The sequence below is a fragment of the Anabrus simplex genome, chromosome 2 (assembly GCF_040414725.1).
Source record: "Anabrus simplex isolate iqAnaSimp1 chromosome 2, ASM4041472v1, whole genome shotgun sequence".
Lineage (NCBI taxonomy): Eukaryota > Metazoa > Arthropoda > Insecta > Orthoptera > Tettigoniidae > Anabrus > Anabrus simplex.
The window spans coordinates 713,097,189-713,115,545 of record NC_090266.1 but is presented as its reverse complement, the minus strand read 5'-3'; the positions used below and the strand labels follow the sequence as shown (position 1 = coordinate 713,115,545).

The window sequence follows — 18,357 nt, the reverse complement described above, 5'->3', positions numbered from 1 at the left end:
AGGAAATCTGTATGACTTTCTTTCAAAATGTTAAGAGAGCTCTTTTGTTTGGGCAGGAAAAGAAAAATGGGATATTGCGAATAAAAGGACTAATTCAAAACACATTTTAGGTTTATTTCATCAACAAAATATTGCCAGCTGGTCTGTTTAGTTAGTGCAGCCATTGGCAATGTATCGTTATTTAGCTCAAAAATGGTTAATTACAGTTAGTGATAAATTTTTCAATTATAACAAAAATAACCTGAAGAATTCAGGTATGCCATGCCACGTACATTGTTAAATAACTGGACTATCAGTAGAAATTCATTAGACATTATTTGTTTTTCAGATGTAATTTTAGTAAGATTCTAATTGTAATGATAAACTTTTAAGAACTGAGTGGTAAAGAATGTGCATCATAATTAATCTTTAAAAGTCCTGAATAACTGAGTAAAGAGAAAAAACAGCAGCAGTCCATCTCACATTTTCCATCCTATCCAATCGATATCTCTCATATTTACTTCCTAATGTAATTACTGTATTTTATTTCCACTTATTAGGACTCTAATATCATCAGGGCAAAAGATAAGAACAGTAGATTAAATTAGATGGTAAATTATTGATATAAAATATAAACACTAGCAATTCCAGAATGGACCCCTGCAGTATGACTACTTCAAAAACATATTATGCATTTGTTCCTTAATGGTCCAACTATCATATATATTTTCACTCCATCAAGGAGGGGTCAAACAATTTAAAACTTCAGAGCAAGAGAATTCTAACTCATGAGTAAAATCTTATAACTAATAAAATAAAATGCCTAAATCTCCCAAAAATTATCTCACATAATAAATCCAGTTCTGAAAGCATTAAAAAAAAAAAAAAAAAAAAAAAATGGAGGAAAGAAATCCAAATGGGTAGCATCTAAGAATGTGTGTCCTTTAAAAAGAAGTAACCTCTCCAAACAGGAGAATGCAGACTATTGTCTGTATACACAATGTAATGAGGGGAAGCATAAGGTTGCCTGTGCTAAATATGTGCTTGTGTGCTGACCAGCTCACAAGAGGCTGTTACTGACATGCTTCTGTTAGAGACACTTAAAGTCAGTTATAGCAACAATGGAAAATCAGTATTTCAAAAGCCACGCTGACAAACAGCTATATACTTTTAATGTTTTAAATCTCCACAATTTTGCTTTACGTCGCACCAACACAGATAGGTCTTATGGCGACGATGGGATAGAAAAGGGCTAGGAGAGGGAGGGAAGCAACCGTGGCCTTAATTTTTTTTTTTTTTTGCTAGTTGTTTTACGTCGCGTGGCCTTAATTAAGGTACAGTGCCAGTATTTGCCTGCTGTGAAAATAGGAAACCACGGAAAACCGCTTACAAGGCTGCCGACAATGGGGTTCCATCCCACTATCTCCCGAATGCAAGCTCACAGCTATGTGATCCTAACCACACGGCCAACTCGCTCGGTAACATTTTAAATATGCACACAAATGAGGTAGGTAAGATCAGCTTTCAAATTATAACTTGGAAAACATGTGGAACCATCGTAGGGGGTAACATTTTATTTCCAGGGGTCATCTCTGATATATTTCAATGTCCACAGGAAATATTCCTTTCTGTATACTGTTAGCAAGGGTCTCCCAGCTTGATTATGAATTGTTAAAACTCATATCTTTAGAGACATCACCTTCACAAAATTCAACATTTTCTAATAATTTGAAAGATATTCCTGTATTAATTACATGATTTTGTATTGCCCTTGTTCTTCATAGTTAACTACTGCTTTAGTTCAAACTGAAGGTACAGTACTTTCAAAAACAATCTCAGAAAGCCATTCAATTTATATAATATTTTTTTAAATGTTAATATATTTATACATTTATTTCCAGAAGTCTATACAGAGTTTCCTCCAATTAATAGACCCTATGATATCTGGAATATAAGCATACTTATAATATTCTTTTGTGCAAGTGCCTGCATGGGCGCATATGACAAATCCACCTCCCTGTCACGGATAACCACCATCCATGGGGCAAGCCTCCTATCTCTCTCTGCCACGAATCTCCGGCAGTTGAGGAGAATGCACTATCACCACATAACTGCTACATGTATAACCTAAAAGCTCAGAGCTCCCATGCACACACCATATCCTACTCCCCCAGCTACGGATAACCACCAGCTATGGGTATGCCACTGTCTCTCTCAGTGCCTGAGTACCGTAATTGTGCAGATTGCTTTTACCAATATACACATATTTCTGTCTACAGCTAAGTACATGCTTACATTACTAGGGTTATTCCATTCATTCTTACTATAGTTTCTTGATATCTGGAATATAAGCCTACATATAATATTCTTTTGTGCAAGTGTCTACATGGGCGCATATGACAACTCTACCCCTCAGTCACGGATAAAGCCAACAACCAGGGGGCAAGGCTCCTATCTCTCCCCGCCACAGATTTCCGGCAGCTGAGGAGAACACGCTAACACCTTATAACTACTATATAAGCTAAGTGCGTCCATGCACACACCATATCTTACTCCCTCAGCTAGTGATGGGCAGTCTGAGACGAGATCTCGAGATTTCTCGAGACTAGCGCAGGCACTATTTCTCGCGAAAAATTTCTCGAGATCTCGAGAGTGTTGTCCCCGCATTATGTGGCGAACAACATTTCGTAGGGCTACAGGTTGACGGAGCTGAATGTTGTTTCTGCCGTATATGCGAATGGCAAACCACACACCTTCTCCATTCCATAAATACGTGTCAACAACCAACTAGGAGGTTCATTTTTTATTTCCAGAGAGTTCTATTTTGATGCAGTGTAACATAATAATAATGGATACGCATACTGGCATTGTATGCAGCGGTAAGTTCACGAATGAATAGGCTAAGTACAGAAACTGACGGAGACTGTAGGTACACCTACCTGGATACTAGAGGCGTGCATTATTCGAACTCGAGACGAGGCAAGATGTGCCTTGCTGCATATGTAACCACCATTACGCACGAGTGGAATGTGTAATCTAAAATGCTTGCGTTTGCTTCAATTCTTTGGACAGGTTCAATATTCAATATCATGACCCCTGCTTGTGTTTACCGATATTTAGGTGACAAAGTAATTAATTCCTTACAATGTTATAGAGTATTCGCGTCATAATTAGGTACTTTTATATATGACGGTGCAATGTGTAATTGTGTCTAGTTGTACGCAACAACTTAAAGATGATGTTCCGAAATGCAACGTAAGTCGTGGATGTTATTTTGAAGAGATGCCACATAGCACAGCCCGCTGTGTTGTTTGTTAAAAAGAAGTAAAATACGTTGGCAGAAATACTTCAGGAATGATCCGGCACTTAAAAACTCATAATATCAATGAACGGGAATTGTTGCAGAACACTTCCGGCCCGGCTTGCATTACAAGAATCTACCCTGTAGACAAAAATGGTGAAGTATAGAGGTAGGTGTGCATCCTATCTACAGTTATTAACAAATTATACGGGTTATTCAGCTAAGAAGTCCACCTGAAATAACTCGTGAACCGTTTAAGATGCTGACATTCTGTTTTCACTTTTGTTAACGATATTAGGGAGCTCATAGTAGTGATGGGCAACGCTCTTGCTCGAGATTCTCGAGATTGAGGTCACAGATCTCGAGACTCTCGTGAGAATCTCGAGAGCGATTCTCCTGTGCTGCGATTTGTGCGACGTCCCAGTAAGTACGAGTGTAAACTTGATGGCATATCATAAGCAGTTATTGCGTGAAATAATGTTCTTGTATGGAAACGTGTGCACCGACACTTTTTCTTAAAATCCTGCTGCCTAAGTTCTGAATCGTTATTCATCATAGGCCTACAGTATAACCACAAGACATGTTTAGAACTTATGACCTAATAACCGAGACCAAATTAAATACCATACCATATCACGCTCGGTATAAATCACAAATATTGTTACTACTGTACCTCCATACCCGGCCTCTAGCCATGACATAATTTGACATTAGGACGACCTCTATAATCCAAGAGTTCTCGTACATAAATCATTGCTTTACTGGGTCAAGTTGAATAAGAGTATGAAGGCCAACTTAGTTTTTTACTGAGGAATACTGGGCGCGAAAGCATTATTTATTAGTATACTCAGCTGCGTCCTTGCACCATATCACGATCAGAAGATCTGACTGCAAACGTCATGAACTGCACGGTGAAAACCAGACAATGAAGGAGTAACATTTAATAATGATATAAAGATAATTTACGCTGTAAATGTTTCACACACATGAGACCATGTACAGTACAATATTATTTGTGTTAGAATACAACAATAACACATTTACTGTACAATATACCTCATAATGTGAATAACCTTCTGATTAATTTAATTGATAACTACTTATGAAATTATACTGTACATGCTCCAAACATTTGCAATACATTGTCCGACCAAACTGCTCTTTGGAATTAATAATTAATTAGTAACAATAATGTGGGCTTCATCACAATGCAACTTGATTACACCATCTCAGCCACATAATTCTTATTCAAAAATATAAGTTTATCTACAAGATTCCCATGCAACCTATTTCTGTGTTTATTAATCAGAAAACCAGTTTTGGGAAAAATCCGTTCACTCGGAACTGATGTAGCCGGTATGGAGAAGTATTTCCCGGGTAAAACACACGATGTTGGATATCGGCTCGGCCGATGACCTTCGATGCTAGGCCCTTTAAACAACAAGCAACAAGGATATTGGTTCTCGTTGCAGCGTCAGTGTTGTGGAGGATTGTCTGTGCGCTGAACATAAGCTTCACCAAATTGATGCTGCATCTCTACAGCAGCATCGGCTGCAGCGTTATGGCTTCTGTTCCTTGCTACTACTACGGCTACTACGCCCATAATGAAAATACGTCGGATGATGATGGTGTGCATTGTTCACTGGTTGAGGTATCTGATGTATTGGTCAGCAAAGCCGTACACTGTGTCGTCAAACACTCCACTGCTCTTGTCGCATGATGTTCGTCCGTGAATGGCAATGTTTTGAAACGAGGGTCCAGAATGGTCGCAGTGGCAAATAGGAGATAGGTTTCAGGGTCACCTAGCTTTATACTTATGGATTCCCGCAAGTCACTCTCGAATTGCCGCACTGCCTCTGTTTTCCCGCCTCCCTTGACAGCGCCAAACGAAGTTGCCTGTTGATAGGTATAACCTTAGATATCGAAATATGCTGTTCTGTTGACATCTCTGTGGTAATGTGTTCAAATGGCTGTAATGCCATTCTTCCTGCGACAGACATTCAATGCTTGCACGGAGAGCTGTCATACAGGCTGCAATGCACTCCTTTTGCTCCTGCAGCCTCCTAAACATGTGAAACGTACTATTCCAACGCGTTTCCACCTCCTGAAAGAGCTTGTGTTCAGATTTTTCAAGTTGTTATTTTGTCTCCGTTAGTTTATCCTTAAGCAGTGCAGCTGAACTTGAAGTATGAGACTATTTTTCTCGCTTTTTCCCGTACAGTTGATAACACTTCATTGCTCACAAGAACTTTCTTTATAGCTACGTTAAGCGTACGCGCCATGCATGATCCGTGTTTCACACCCTCACCTCCGCTAAGGACCAATTTCATAGCAGCTGTCATGTTGGCAGCATTGTCTGTAACAACTGATATTACTTTTTCACCTATCCCCCAATCTGTAATTACAGTATCCAGTGCTTCACTAATATTCAACGCCGTGTGTCTCTGACAAAATCAAAATGTTCCAAGCAGTATACTCTGCATGGCCCATTCATTGTCGAGACTTGTTATGGTCATGTACGATTCACAGTTTATAGATGTCTACATATCGGTGGTCAAGGAAACGTGCGCTGCGGCAGCTACTTCATTATGAACATGTTTCTCTACCCGTTTGCTGAGATGTTATGTGTTTTTAAGTGCCGGATCATGCCGGAAGTATTTCTTCTGACATATTTCAGTTCTTTGGAACAAACAACACAACAAAATGTGCTATCTGGTACCTCTTCAAAATAACAACAATTCCACAACTTACGTTGCGTTTTGGACATCGTCTGAAAGGTATCGCGTACAATTAGACCAATTACATATTGCACAGTCATATGCCCAAGTATCTGATTATGACGCGAATACTCTATAATATTGCAAGGAATTCTTTCCTTCGTCACTGTTATGTCGGTACATACAAGCACTGGTCAAATGGGTACTGAATGTGGGATCTGATAAATTTAGTGATAACGATGTAGGACGTACAGTAGCAACCAGTTTCTGTATTTAGCCTATTCATTTGTGTACTTGCTGCTGCATACAATGCCAGTATGTGTATCCTTTATAACAGACCTCTGCAAAAATGAATGGCCTAGTCGCTTGCTGACACGCATTTACGGAATGGAGAACGCTCGTGGTTGGCTACTCGCCTACTCCGCACAAACAACATTCATCTCCACCTACCTATGAGCCTATGACACGCTGCTCGCTGTACAATGTGGGGACAATGCTCTCGAGATCTCTCTACATTTCTTGCGAGAAGTAGTGCCTGCGCCAGTCTCGAGAAATCTTTAGAAATCTCGAGACCTCGTCTCAGACTGCCCATCACTAGCTCATAGTTCAACATGCAGTACTTTTCTAGGCTTTTGACAAAATTTATCGGCACACACGTTTACATATGAGAACTGCTGATGATATACTATCAAGCTTACACTCGTGGTTACTGGGACGTCACACAGCTTGCAGCACAAGAGAATCGGTCTCGAGACCGTTAGCCATCACCCCTGTCGAAAGAATTGGAGCAAACTCGGGCATTTTAGATTTCACGTTCCTCTCATGTGTAATAGTGGTTGCATATGTAGCAAAACACATCTTTCCCCATCTCAAGTTCGAATAATGCATGCCTCTATTTCCAAGTACTGTAGGTGTACATTTTATCTACAGTTATTCACAAATTATAATGGGTTATTCAGCTAAAATGCCCACTTCAAATAAGTCGTGAACAGTTTAAGATGCTGACATTCTATTTTCACTTTCGTTAATGGTATTCAGAGGTTCATAGTTGAACATGCAGTACTTTTCCAAACTTTTGACGAAATGTATTGGCTCACACGTTTCAGTATGAGAACCTTATTTCACGCAATAACTGCTGTTGATATACTATGAAGTTCACACTCGTACTTACTGGGACTTCGCACAGCTCGCAATAAAGGAGAATTGGTCTCGAGATTCTCGCGAGAGTCTCGAGATCTGTGATGTCACTCTCGAGAGTCTCGGGCAAGAGCGCTGCCCATCACTACCCTCAGCTATGGATTACTGCCAGCTGTGGGTATGCCCTTGTCTCTCTCTCCTCCTCCCTTCCATTACTATAACTACTCCTTTCCTGTAACTTTCATATACACACATTTCTAACTACAGCTAAGTACTTGCTTACATTACTAGGGTTATTCCATTCATTCTTCATCCAACTTATAACTTTAAAATCATTTTCTTTCTGACTTAATACTAATAGTTCACTATTACTCAAAAAATTTCTTCTAATCACTATAGTTTCTTTACATACTTTAGGAGATGAAATTATTCTCTCATTTCCCCACACAACACACATCTTGCGTTGTCCTTTTCCCTTATCCATCCCTTGTTTTTGTGAATTCCCATCATCCACCAAATCAGCCCTTTTCTTTCTCTTCTGTTTACGTTACTTACCCTTACATTAGTTTCCTGGTTTATCATATTAAATACGGAGAGGGTCAGCTTGCTCCTGCACTCGGACACCAACCGTCTTTGAATATCCTTGACCCTTCGTACAATTCTCTTCCATAATGCAGCCTCTCCCCTAACCATGTCTATCTTCCAATAATTACCAAATCACAACCTCTTTAAGATACTTTTAACCTTGCCTAACAATAATCTTCGGACATATTGTCCCTTTGGTGTTGATATGTCCTCTGCAGGAGCAGACCCCCCCGCCTCTCCTCTTTGAATAATAATGTTATTTGCTTTACGTCCCACTAACTACTTTTTAAGGTATTCGGAGACGACGAGGTGCCGGAATTTAGTCCCGCAGAAGTTCTTTTAGGTGCCAGTAAATCTACCGACACGGGGCTGTCATAATTGAGCACCTTCAAATACCACCGGACTGAGCCAGGATCGAACCTGCCAAGTTGGGGTTAGAAGGCCAGCGCCTTAACCGTCTGAGCCACTCAGCCCGGCTCTTCTCTTTGACCCTTAACCAATAACACATAATTCTCTTTAAAATGTCCACTTGAATATTTTCATCACATATTAGTCTTGCACCACAATTTGCCGTACAGTATGGCAGTCCCATTGAGCCTCTGTGGCTAAGGCAGCAGCACGCCGGCCTCTCACCGCTGGGTTCCATGGTTCAAATCCCGGTCACTCCATGCGAGATTTGTGCTGGACAAAGCAGAGGCGGGACAGGTTTTTCTCCAGGTTTTCCCTGTCATATTTCAATCCAGCAACACTCTCCATTATTATTTCATCTGTTATTCATTAATCATTGCCCCAGAGGAGTGCAACAGGCTTCGGCAGCCGGCACAATTTCTATTCTCGCCGCTAGATGAGGGCTTCGTTCATTCCATTCCTGACCCGATTGAATGACTGGAAACAGGATGTGGATTAGGAGATAAGTATGGCAGTCCCATTACAATTTTACTAAACTTACTTACTATTTGGTTCAGCATTTCACTCGCCTCCTCTACTCCCCATATCTCAATACCATGTAACATTCTGTTCTTTACTACAGCTTGAAAAGCCAATTTTTAGATCTTATAGTTTAAAATTTTAATATTTTGACCATATTTAGGAGCTATGTTTAAGTCAATTTTAAGGAATAAATTGAATTTGAACTACTGTAATGCAATTAACATGCATACACTCTTACCTCAGGTGAGAATAGAACATCTTGGTCCAAGGTAAGTCTACTATTTTCAAAGCACCTCGCAGCATTGAAGTTTCCATTAGTTTTATTGTCATATGGCACTGGATTTGGACCAAAATACTGGGCCTGAAAATTGCCATTGGTGATCTCTCAAGCAAGAATCTGACTATTATCATAGTAAAAATATTATCAATTAACATAATGGCACAGTCAATGTATAAAACATGCAAGTACAATACTACAGAGAAAAGATAATCAATATGACATTTCTGAGATGCTTAGATGGTTGAAATTCCATTATAAAAACAATCAATCATCATGCAGTTAAGCAGTTTTCCCAGTTTTTCTACATCCATTTCTTTCCAACCTTTGATGAGCTCGTTTCTGTTTCCCATCTTCAAGGAGGTCGGCTTCAACACTCAATGACGGGCCATCTTGACAACTGGCTTGATGAAGGAAGTGTAGGATAAGAAGAAAGCCATAAAAACACAGGAAAGAGGAAGAGACAAAAAAGATAGGTGGAAAAAAGACTAGGAACAAAGAACTGTTTTAATGTTCCTGTCTTTATATGACAATAAAGATAATTAAGTAATGGGAAAAACCAAACAAACCAAACAAGTGCAAATAAAGTCATATCTAGAAAGGAATATCGAAAGGGATATATAATATGATAAATGAAATTTCCATCTTTCTATATACAACTTGTTGGTTCCTTTCCATTACTTAGCCGTTTGACTAATTTTCTCCCATTGCAAAAAATAAATTTCATTATAAAGTATTGTAAAGGTGGAACATTTGACCATACCTTTTAAGTAACTTCTCCCTTTGCATTTGTTTTGTATTCCTAGTGTTTTACCACCTATACTCGCCTTCCTTTTTTGTCCCTTCCCCTTTGCTGTGTTTTTCTGGCTCTTCTTCTTCTTGCAATTGCCTAATCAAGACTGAACATCCGTCAAGATGGCCCTGCAATGAGCGTTGAAGCCCATCCTCCTGATGAAGGTGGAAAGCAGAAACGAACTCATCAGGAGTTGAGTTGAAATGGTTGGAGAAGTGGGATTGATGGTGAGAGAGCCAATCTCTTTCAAGATGGCAGTGTGTGAAAATGTGGAGATTGTCCTTGTTTTCCTTCTCACACTGACCTATCCTATTACATATTTCTTTTGATATTCCCATCTTTCAATAAAGTTAATTAAAAAAACATTTCTTCTTGGATAAGAACTGATGAAGAACAAAAGGTGAATGATACTTTTCTTCCATTTAATTTATTTATCAGTGTGAACCACCAGAGAGTAGTAGTAGTAGTAGTAGTAGTAGTAGTAGTAGTAGTAGTAGTAGTAGTAGTAGTAGTAGTAGTAGTAGTAGTAGTAGTAGTAGTAGTAGTAGTAGTTTTTTTTTTTTTTTTTTGCTACGGGCTTTACGTCGCACCGACACAGATAGGTCTTATGGCGACGATGGGATAGGAAAGGCCTAGGAGTTGGAAGGAAGCGGCCGTGGCCTTAATTAAGGTACAGCCCCAGCATTTGCCTGGTGTGAAAATGGGAAACCACGGAAAACCATTTTCAGGGCTGCCGATAGTGGGATTCGAACCTACTATCTCCCGGATGCAAGCTCACAGCCGCGCGCCTCTACACGCACGGCCAACTCGCCCGGTAGTAGTAGTAGTAGTAGTAGTAGTAGTAGTAGTAGTAGTAGTAGTAGTAGTAGTAGTAGTAGTAGTAGTAGTAGTAGTAGTAGTAGTAGTAGTAGTAGTAGTAGTAGTAGTAGTAGTAGTAGTAGTAGTAGTAGTAGTAGTAGTAGTAGTAGTAGTAGTAGTAGTAGTAGTAGTAGTAGTAGTAGTAGTAGTAGTAGTAGTAGTAGTAGTAGTAGTAGTAGTAGTAGTAGTAGTAGTAGTAGTAGTAGTAGTAGTAGTAGTAGTAGTAGTAGTAGTAGTAGTTCAAAACAATGAAATACCATAAATTACCAGCATATATCCTAATGGGTGGGTAGGAGATGGGGATCTGCGCTCAGATGGCCTCCACTTAAACCGCAGTGGTACGTATAAGTTACGACATTTGTTTGGAAGGGTTACAGGGAGGCACATTCAGGGAAACAGGGTGGTCTAGAAAGCAGAGATATGGCTACAGGGATCTGGAAATCATGTACGGATGACATAAAAATGTTAGTGTTGAACTGTAGAAGTATTGTAAAGCAAGGGATGGAAATAAGTAATTTAATAGATTTATACTTACCAGATATTGCAATAGCACTAGCCTGTAAAAAAAAAAAAAAAAAAAAAAAAAACCTTTTTTTGTGCGGTAAAAATGAAAATAGGCGAGTTTTATGAATTTCTTAACGCAGAATTCGAGAAAAAGATTCGTTTTGGCGTATCACGTCTGGTTTAGTGTCAATTTTACATAATGTTATTTTGTTCTTACGTAAAATTGTTGATACTTAGTATTGATTAAATTTTATATATTAATGTAAATTTCAGCTTGCAAAATGTAATCAAATTTTGCATGCATTAAATACACAAATTCTGCTTTGTAAACAAGTAGATGGTTTGTATTATATTTTTAACGTACAGTATATTGAAATTTGTGAAACTGAAGCATAAAGTGCCTATTTAGTTTCGGCTGTGCCCTGCTATCCCATTCACATAGGAAACAGGGAAATTTTGTATAGCCTTTTTGTTGTCCCAGCAACAATCCAATGATCTTCAAATCACCGCAAATTTGCCACCCATGCTCGTGATATTTAATTTTTTCAAGCACCAACTTTAAGGTCTCGTATGTTTCAGATATTTTTGTGGAGTGTGCAAGAGGTACGGATGCCAGAACATTTGTATTATGAAGCAAAGAGTCAATAAAAACACGCCAGTTACTAAGATCATACTCTTTCCCTCCCAAGTGACGTAGAAGATTTAAAACATCCGTACAAAGTACAAGTTCATCTTCGTGAGTATAATACTTCCTGACTGTTATCTTTGAAAGGGAGCTGCTTTATCAGTCCATCATAAACAATGCATAAGGGCTGGGGCTTTTAACGTCTGTTTATTCAAGTGGTCTAAGATGAATGACAAATGCTCAACTGTCTTATCTTCTATCCTACATGCCTCGCGGTCTATTGCGAATCTGGGGAAGTTTGTTATGAATTTACCAGGAAACCCCCAACTACAAAATGAAAATTTAGACAGCAATAAACCTATAATAAAATTAAAACAGTAACAAATCAAATCACATAATTGTATTCTAAGAAAAAGTTACGTGATAACATCTCTCAACATTACATCTTACGAATTCATGCAGATACTAAAACACCGAATTGCGTCAAAACTAGACATGATAGGGAAAAAAAAGCATCATTTTTGGAATCAGTGCAGCGATTTCCATAAGAATTACATATTTTCTATTTTACTGCAAAATCATGTTGGCTAGTGTAGGAGTTGAATCATGGCTGAGAAATGATATAATGGATGCAGAAATTGTCTCACAAAACTGGAGTGTGTATCGTAGGGATAGGATAGGAATGGTAGGAGGGAGAGTATTCATTCTGGTGGAAGAAGAATTAGTAAGCTACGAAAAAGTTAAAGATGATAAACATCAAATTCTGGGTGTAAGGCTCATTTCTAAAGATAATAGGCAACTTGATGTCTTTGGAGTGTCCAGACAGGGAAAGAGTAGTACTGATGCCGATTCAGAATTATTTCCTATGTGGGGAAACGACTTGGAAAGGAATGTGACTGTAGCAAGAGATCTCAATTTACCAAATGTCAATTAGGAAGGTAACGTGAATGACAGGAAGCATGTCCAAAAATTGGCAAATAAGTTAATATGGGAAGGAGAGTTGATTCAGAAAGTGATGGAACCAAGTAGAGGGAAGAATATTCTGGAGGTAGTGCTCATAAAGAGCTCTATACAGAAACCGAAGTAATAGATGGTATTAGTGATCACGAAGCTGTTTTTGTCGTGGTTAAAAATAAATGTGATAGAAAGAAAGCCTGTCTTAAAAGTAGGACTACTAGGCAGTACCATATGGCTGATAAAGCAGGCATGAGGGAGTTTAAAAAAAGTAACTATAATTAGCAGAAAACGGTAAATAAAAATGTAAACATACTCTGGGATGCATTTAAAGCAATTGCTGAGGAATGTGAAAACAGGTTTGTATCTTTAAAGGTGGTATGGAATCGTAAAAACCCACTTTATTATAACAGAGAAATAAAGACACTAAGAAGGAGGTGCAGACTGGAAAGAAATAGAGTTATGAATGGCTGTGGAAGTAAGGAGAAATTGAAGGAACTTACTAGGAAATTGAATCAAACAAAGAGGTCAGCTAAGGGTAACATGATGGCAAGCATAATTGGCAGTCATACAAATTTTAGTCAAAAAATGGAAGGGTATATACAGGTACTTTAAGGCAGAAACAGGTTCCAAGGACATTCCAGGAATCATTAATGAACAGAGGAAGTGTGTATGTGAGGATCTTCAAAAGGCAGAAGTATTCATTCAGCAGTATGTACAGACTGGTGGTTACAAGGATACCTAATGTCCTGATAAAGGAGGTGACGAATACTAAGAAGTATTAAAATTTACCTATGATAACAATGACATTTACAGTAAGATACAAAAGTTGAAAACTAGAAAAGCAGCTGGAATTGATAACATTTTAGGGGATATACTAAAGACAATGGGTTGGGATATAGTACCATATCTGAAGTATTTATTTGATTATAGTTTGCATGAAGGAGCTATAACAAATGAATGGAGAGTTGCTATAGTAGCCCCTGTGTATAAATGAAAGGGTAATGGACATAAAGCTGAAAATTAGAGGCCGGTCAGTTTGACATGCATTGCATGTAAGCTTTGAGAAAGAATTCTTTCCGATTATATTAGACATGCTTGTGAAAATAATAACTGGTTCGATAGAAGGCAGTTCAGGTTTAGGAAAGGTTATTCCACTGAAGCTCAACTTTTAAGATTTCAGCACGATATAGCAGATATCGTGGATTCAGGAGGTCAAATGGACTGCATCGCAACTGACCTATTTAAGGCATTTGATAGGGTGGATCTTGGGAGACTACTGGCAAAAATGAGTGCAATTGGACTAGACAAAAGAGTGACTGAATGGGCTGCTATATTTCTAGAAAATAGATCTCTGAGAATTACAGTAGGTGAAGCTTTATCTGACCCTGTAATAATTAAGAGGGGAATCCCTCAAGGCAAAAATTATTGGACCTATATGTTCTCTTATATACACTGACTGACAGAGCAAATGCAACACCAAGAAGGAGTGGTCAGAACTTTATGCCAATTGCAGGGTAGACTGACGTCACTGAGGTATGCTCATGATGTGAAATGCGCCGCTGTGCTGCGCACGTAGCGAACGATAAATGGGACACGGCGTTGGCGAATGGCCCACTTCATACCGTGATTTCTCAGCCGACAGTCATTGTAGAACGTGTTGTCGTGTGCCACAGGGCACGTGTATAGCTAAGAATGCCAGGCCGCCGTCAACGGAGGCATTTCCAGCAGACAGACGACTTTACGAGGGGTATGGTGATCGGGCTGAGAAGGGCAGGTTGGTCGCTTCGTCAAATCGCAGCCGATACCCATAGGGATGTGTCCACGGTGCAGCGCCTGTGGCGAAGATGGTTGGCGCAGGGACATGTGGCACGTGCGAGGGGTCCAGGCGCAGCCCGAGTGACGTCAGCACGCGAGGATCGGCGCATCCGCCGCCAAGCGGTGGCAGCCCCGCACGCCACGTCAACCGCCATTCTTCAGCATGTGGAAGACACCCTGGCTGTTCCAATATCGACCAGAACAATTTCCCGTCGATTGGTTGAAGGAGGCCCGCACTCCCGGCGTCCGCTCAGAAGACTACCATTGACTCCACAGCATAGACGTGCACGCCTGGCATGGTGCCGGGCTAGAGTGACTTGGATGAGGGAATGGCGGAACGTCGTGTTCTCCGATGAGTCACGCTTCTGTTCTGTCAGTGATAGTCACCGCAGACGAGTGTGGCGTCGGCGTGGAGAAAGGTCAAATCCGGCAGTAACTGTGGAGCGCCCTACCACTAGACAACGCGGCATCATGGTTTGGGGCGCTATTGCGTATGATTCCACGTCACCTCTAGTGCGTATTCACGGCACGTTAAATGCCCACCGCTACGTGCAGCATGTGCTGCGGCCGGTGGCACTTCCGTACCTTCAGGGGCTGCCCAATGCTCTGTTTCAGCAGGATAATGCCCGCCCACACACTGCTCGCATCTCCCAACAGGCTCTACGAGGTGTACAGATGCTTCCGTGGCCAGCGTACTCTCCGGATCTCTCACCAATCGAACACGTGTGGGATCTCATTGGATGCCGTTTGCAAACTCTGCCCCAGCCTCGTACGGACGACCAACTGTGGCAAATGGTTGACAGAGAATGGAGAACCATCCCTCAGGACACCATCCGCACTCTTATTGACTCTGTACCTCGACGTGTTTCTGCGTGCATCGCCGCTCGCGGTGGTCCTACATCCTACTGAGTCAATGCCGTGCGCATTGTGTAACCTGCATATCGGTTTGAAATAAACATCAATTATTCGTCCGTACCGTCTCTGTTTTTTCCCCAACTTTCATCCCTTTCGAACCACTCCTTCTTGGTGTTGCATTTGCTCTGTCAGTCAGTGTATATGTAAATGATATGAGTAAAAAAATTGAATCAAAGATAAGGCTTTTTTGCAGATGATGTTACAAGACTGTGAGCAACTGCAAAATGACCTCTATAATGTTGTGGGATGGATAGCAGACAATGGTATGATGATAAATGGGGTTGAAAGTCAGATTGTGAGTTTCACATATACGAAAATTCTCTCAGTTTTAATTACTGCCTTGATGGGGTGAAAGTTCCTTATGGGGATCACTATAAGTACGTAGGTGTTAATATAAGGAAAGATCTTCATTGGGGTAATCACATAAATGTGATTGTAAATGAAAGGTACAGATCTCTGCACATATGAGGGTATTTAGGGGTTGTAGTAAGGATGTAAAGGAGAGGGCATGTAAGTCTCTGGTAAGATCCCAAATAGAGTATGATTCCAGTATACGAGTTCCTCACCAGGATTACTAGATTCAAGAACTGGAAAAAATCCAAAGAAAAGCAGCTCGATTTGTTCTGGGTGATTTCCGACAAAGAAGTAGCGTTAAAAAAAAAATGTTGCAAAGTTTGGGCTGGGAAGACTTGGGAGAAAGGAGATGAGCTGCTTGACTAAGTGGTATGTTCTGAGCTGTCAGTGGAAAGAGGACGTGGAATGACATCAGTAGACAAATAAGTTTGAGTGGTGTCTTTAAAAGTAGGAAAGATCACAATATGAACATAAAGTTGGAATTCAAGAGGACAAATTGGGGCAAATATTCATTTGTAGGAAGGGGAGTCAGGGACTGGAATAACTTACCAAGGGAGATGTTTAATAAATATCCAATTTCTTTGAAATCATATAAGAAAAGTCTGGGAAAACAACAATAAGGAATCTGCCACCTGGGCGACTGCCCAAAAAGCAGATCAGTAGTGACTGATTGATTGATTGATTGATTGATTGATTGATTGATTGATTGATTGAAAATGATGTTTGAAACACTTTGCACATATGGTATTGTTCGTAATCTAAATTCATATAATTTAGAAAGCTCTACTCCTTAATGGATACAAGTATTGTTCGTAATCTAAATTCATATAATTTAGAAAGCTCTACTCCTTAATGGATACAAGTATACCTTAAAGAGAGCATTAATCTAAAAGTTATCTGATTTGATCTTTTGCAGGGCTATATGGCGAAGTTTGCTAGTTTCCTAACAAAAGAAAGAAGTTTTTTCTGGATAATATGTCTCTACCATCTTTTAAGATTTAGTTTCTATTTTATATAAGACCAGTTACAATTAACACTGGAACCATGAGTATAATTTGTTTTCTGTTTGCAACCTAACAAACAAATCACTCCATCAAAAATATGGATACAGGTATTGAACAGGAGGACGTAATGTAAACTTTTCTTTTGTAAAGTGAAAACCTAACAAGGAAGTTTGCTTAGTGCCTTACACTATAGTTAATATACAAGAGAACAACACCGCAGAAGTAATTATGTATCTCTTGTCTTGGTCTATTTATACACAAAGGGAATGGGTTTCATTAAATTAAGGCTTGAACCTAATCATCTGCATGTATTCAGAATTAAAGATGTAGGCTTATTTTGAAGAGTTGAATTGTATACAGACCACAATGAAAATGTTCTTGTTTAAAATCAGCTCCTCTATTGTCATGTGTATAAATATTATTTACGAATTTGAAGAAGAAAATCTAGAGGAATGGGATCTAATGGTTGGTATTCCTAAGAACAATGCTGTAGGTAGGACAATTTCCCGTGTAAATTAACTTTGTCTTCTACTTTCTTCCACTTTATCCCTATTCCCTAATTGCTATGACTTTTTCTTATTTTTCACTGCTTCATTTACCCTCTCATTCCACCATGAAGTTTCTTTGTCTTTCATACTTTCAGCTATTCTGCCATAAGCATTCTCTGCACAACTTACAAATGCCTTCTTGACTGTGTCCCATTCGACTTCCACACTCTCCACCTCAGCTCTGAGTATGTGTTGCTTCAATTAATTTTGGAATTTTTCTTTTACTTCCATATCTTTTAATGTCCTTACATTTAATTTCTTCTCTCTTATTTTTTTCATTCTCACTATTTTTCCTACTTTCATTTTTGCTACCATTACTCTACAGTACAGTATGGTGTCCATCAAAGGCTACTTCTGGCAAGGCTGTTACATATAACAAATGTCTACGATTCGCTCTTTCCACTGAGAAGTAATCAATTACTGTCTTTGTCCCTCTGTTTACCCAGCCATATCTTGTAATCTTTCTACTATTCTTCTTTCTGAACCATGCATGTATTGTCCATTCTCTTTTCAGTGTCACCAGAGATTTGTCCACATCATCTTTGCATCCAGTCTGGGGTGCACACACTTTGATGAAATCCTTCACTCTATTTTCTGTCTTTAACTGTATTTGTATATCCTGTCACTTATGTGGTCCACTTTATCTACATACTCATAAGATCTTGTTGGTTATTATTCCCACTCCATTCTTTGCCTTATGTCCACCACTACAATAGAGAGTGTATCCTTTCCTCAACTTCTTCTTTCCTTTTCCTCTCCCCGTATCCTCACTCAATCCCATCACAGCTATATTTTCCTTCTCCATAAAATCAACCACCTCTTCTGACTTTCCAGTCAGTGACACGAGGTTGATTATTGCCACCTTCATAACATTCTCTAATAGTCACCCACTTCTCATAGCTCCCCCAGCTTAAGAACTGTGCGTGGCTTTCTGGGAATGCCCCAGCCTTTCCCGAGACCAATAAAGTGCCATTTTCATTTTAAGCTGTTATTATGATGGGGTCGCCACTCCCAAAGGCATTTTAGAGCTACTGCCAGCAGGTGATCACACCGCTCTT

The 18,357-nt window shown here is 39.6% G+C and overlaps 1 protein-coding gene across 1 annotated transcript in view; it reads right to left on the bottom strand.

The window, feature by feature from the left end:
• The window catches only part of LOC136863059 (uncharacterized), a 303,511-nt gene that overhangs the window by 214,516 nt on the left and 70,638 nt on the right, over window positions 1-18,357 (bottom strand). Inside the window, exon 3 of the mRNA XM_067139388.2 lies at window positions 8,888-9,010. Within this exon, the coding sequence (XP_066995489.2) occupies window positions 8,888-9,010 (123 nt within the window). The remainder of the gene's footprint in view (window positions 1-8,887; window positions 9,011-18,357) is intronic.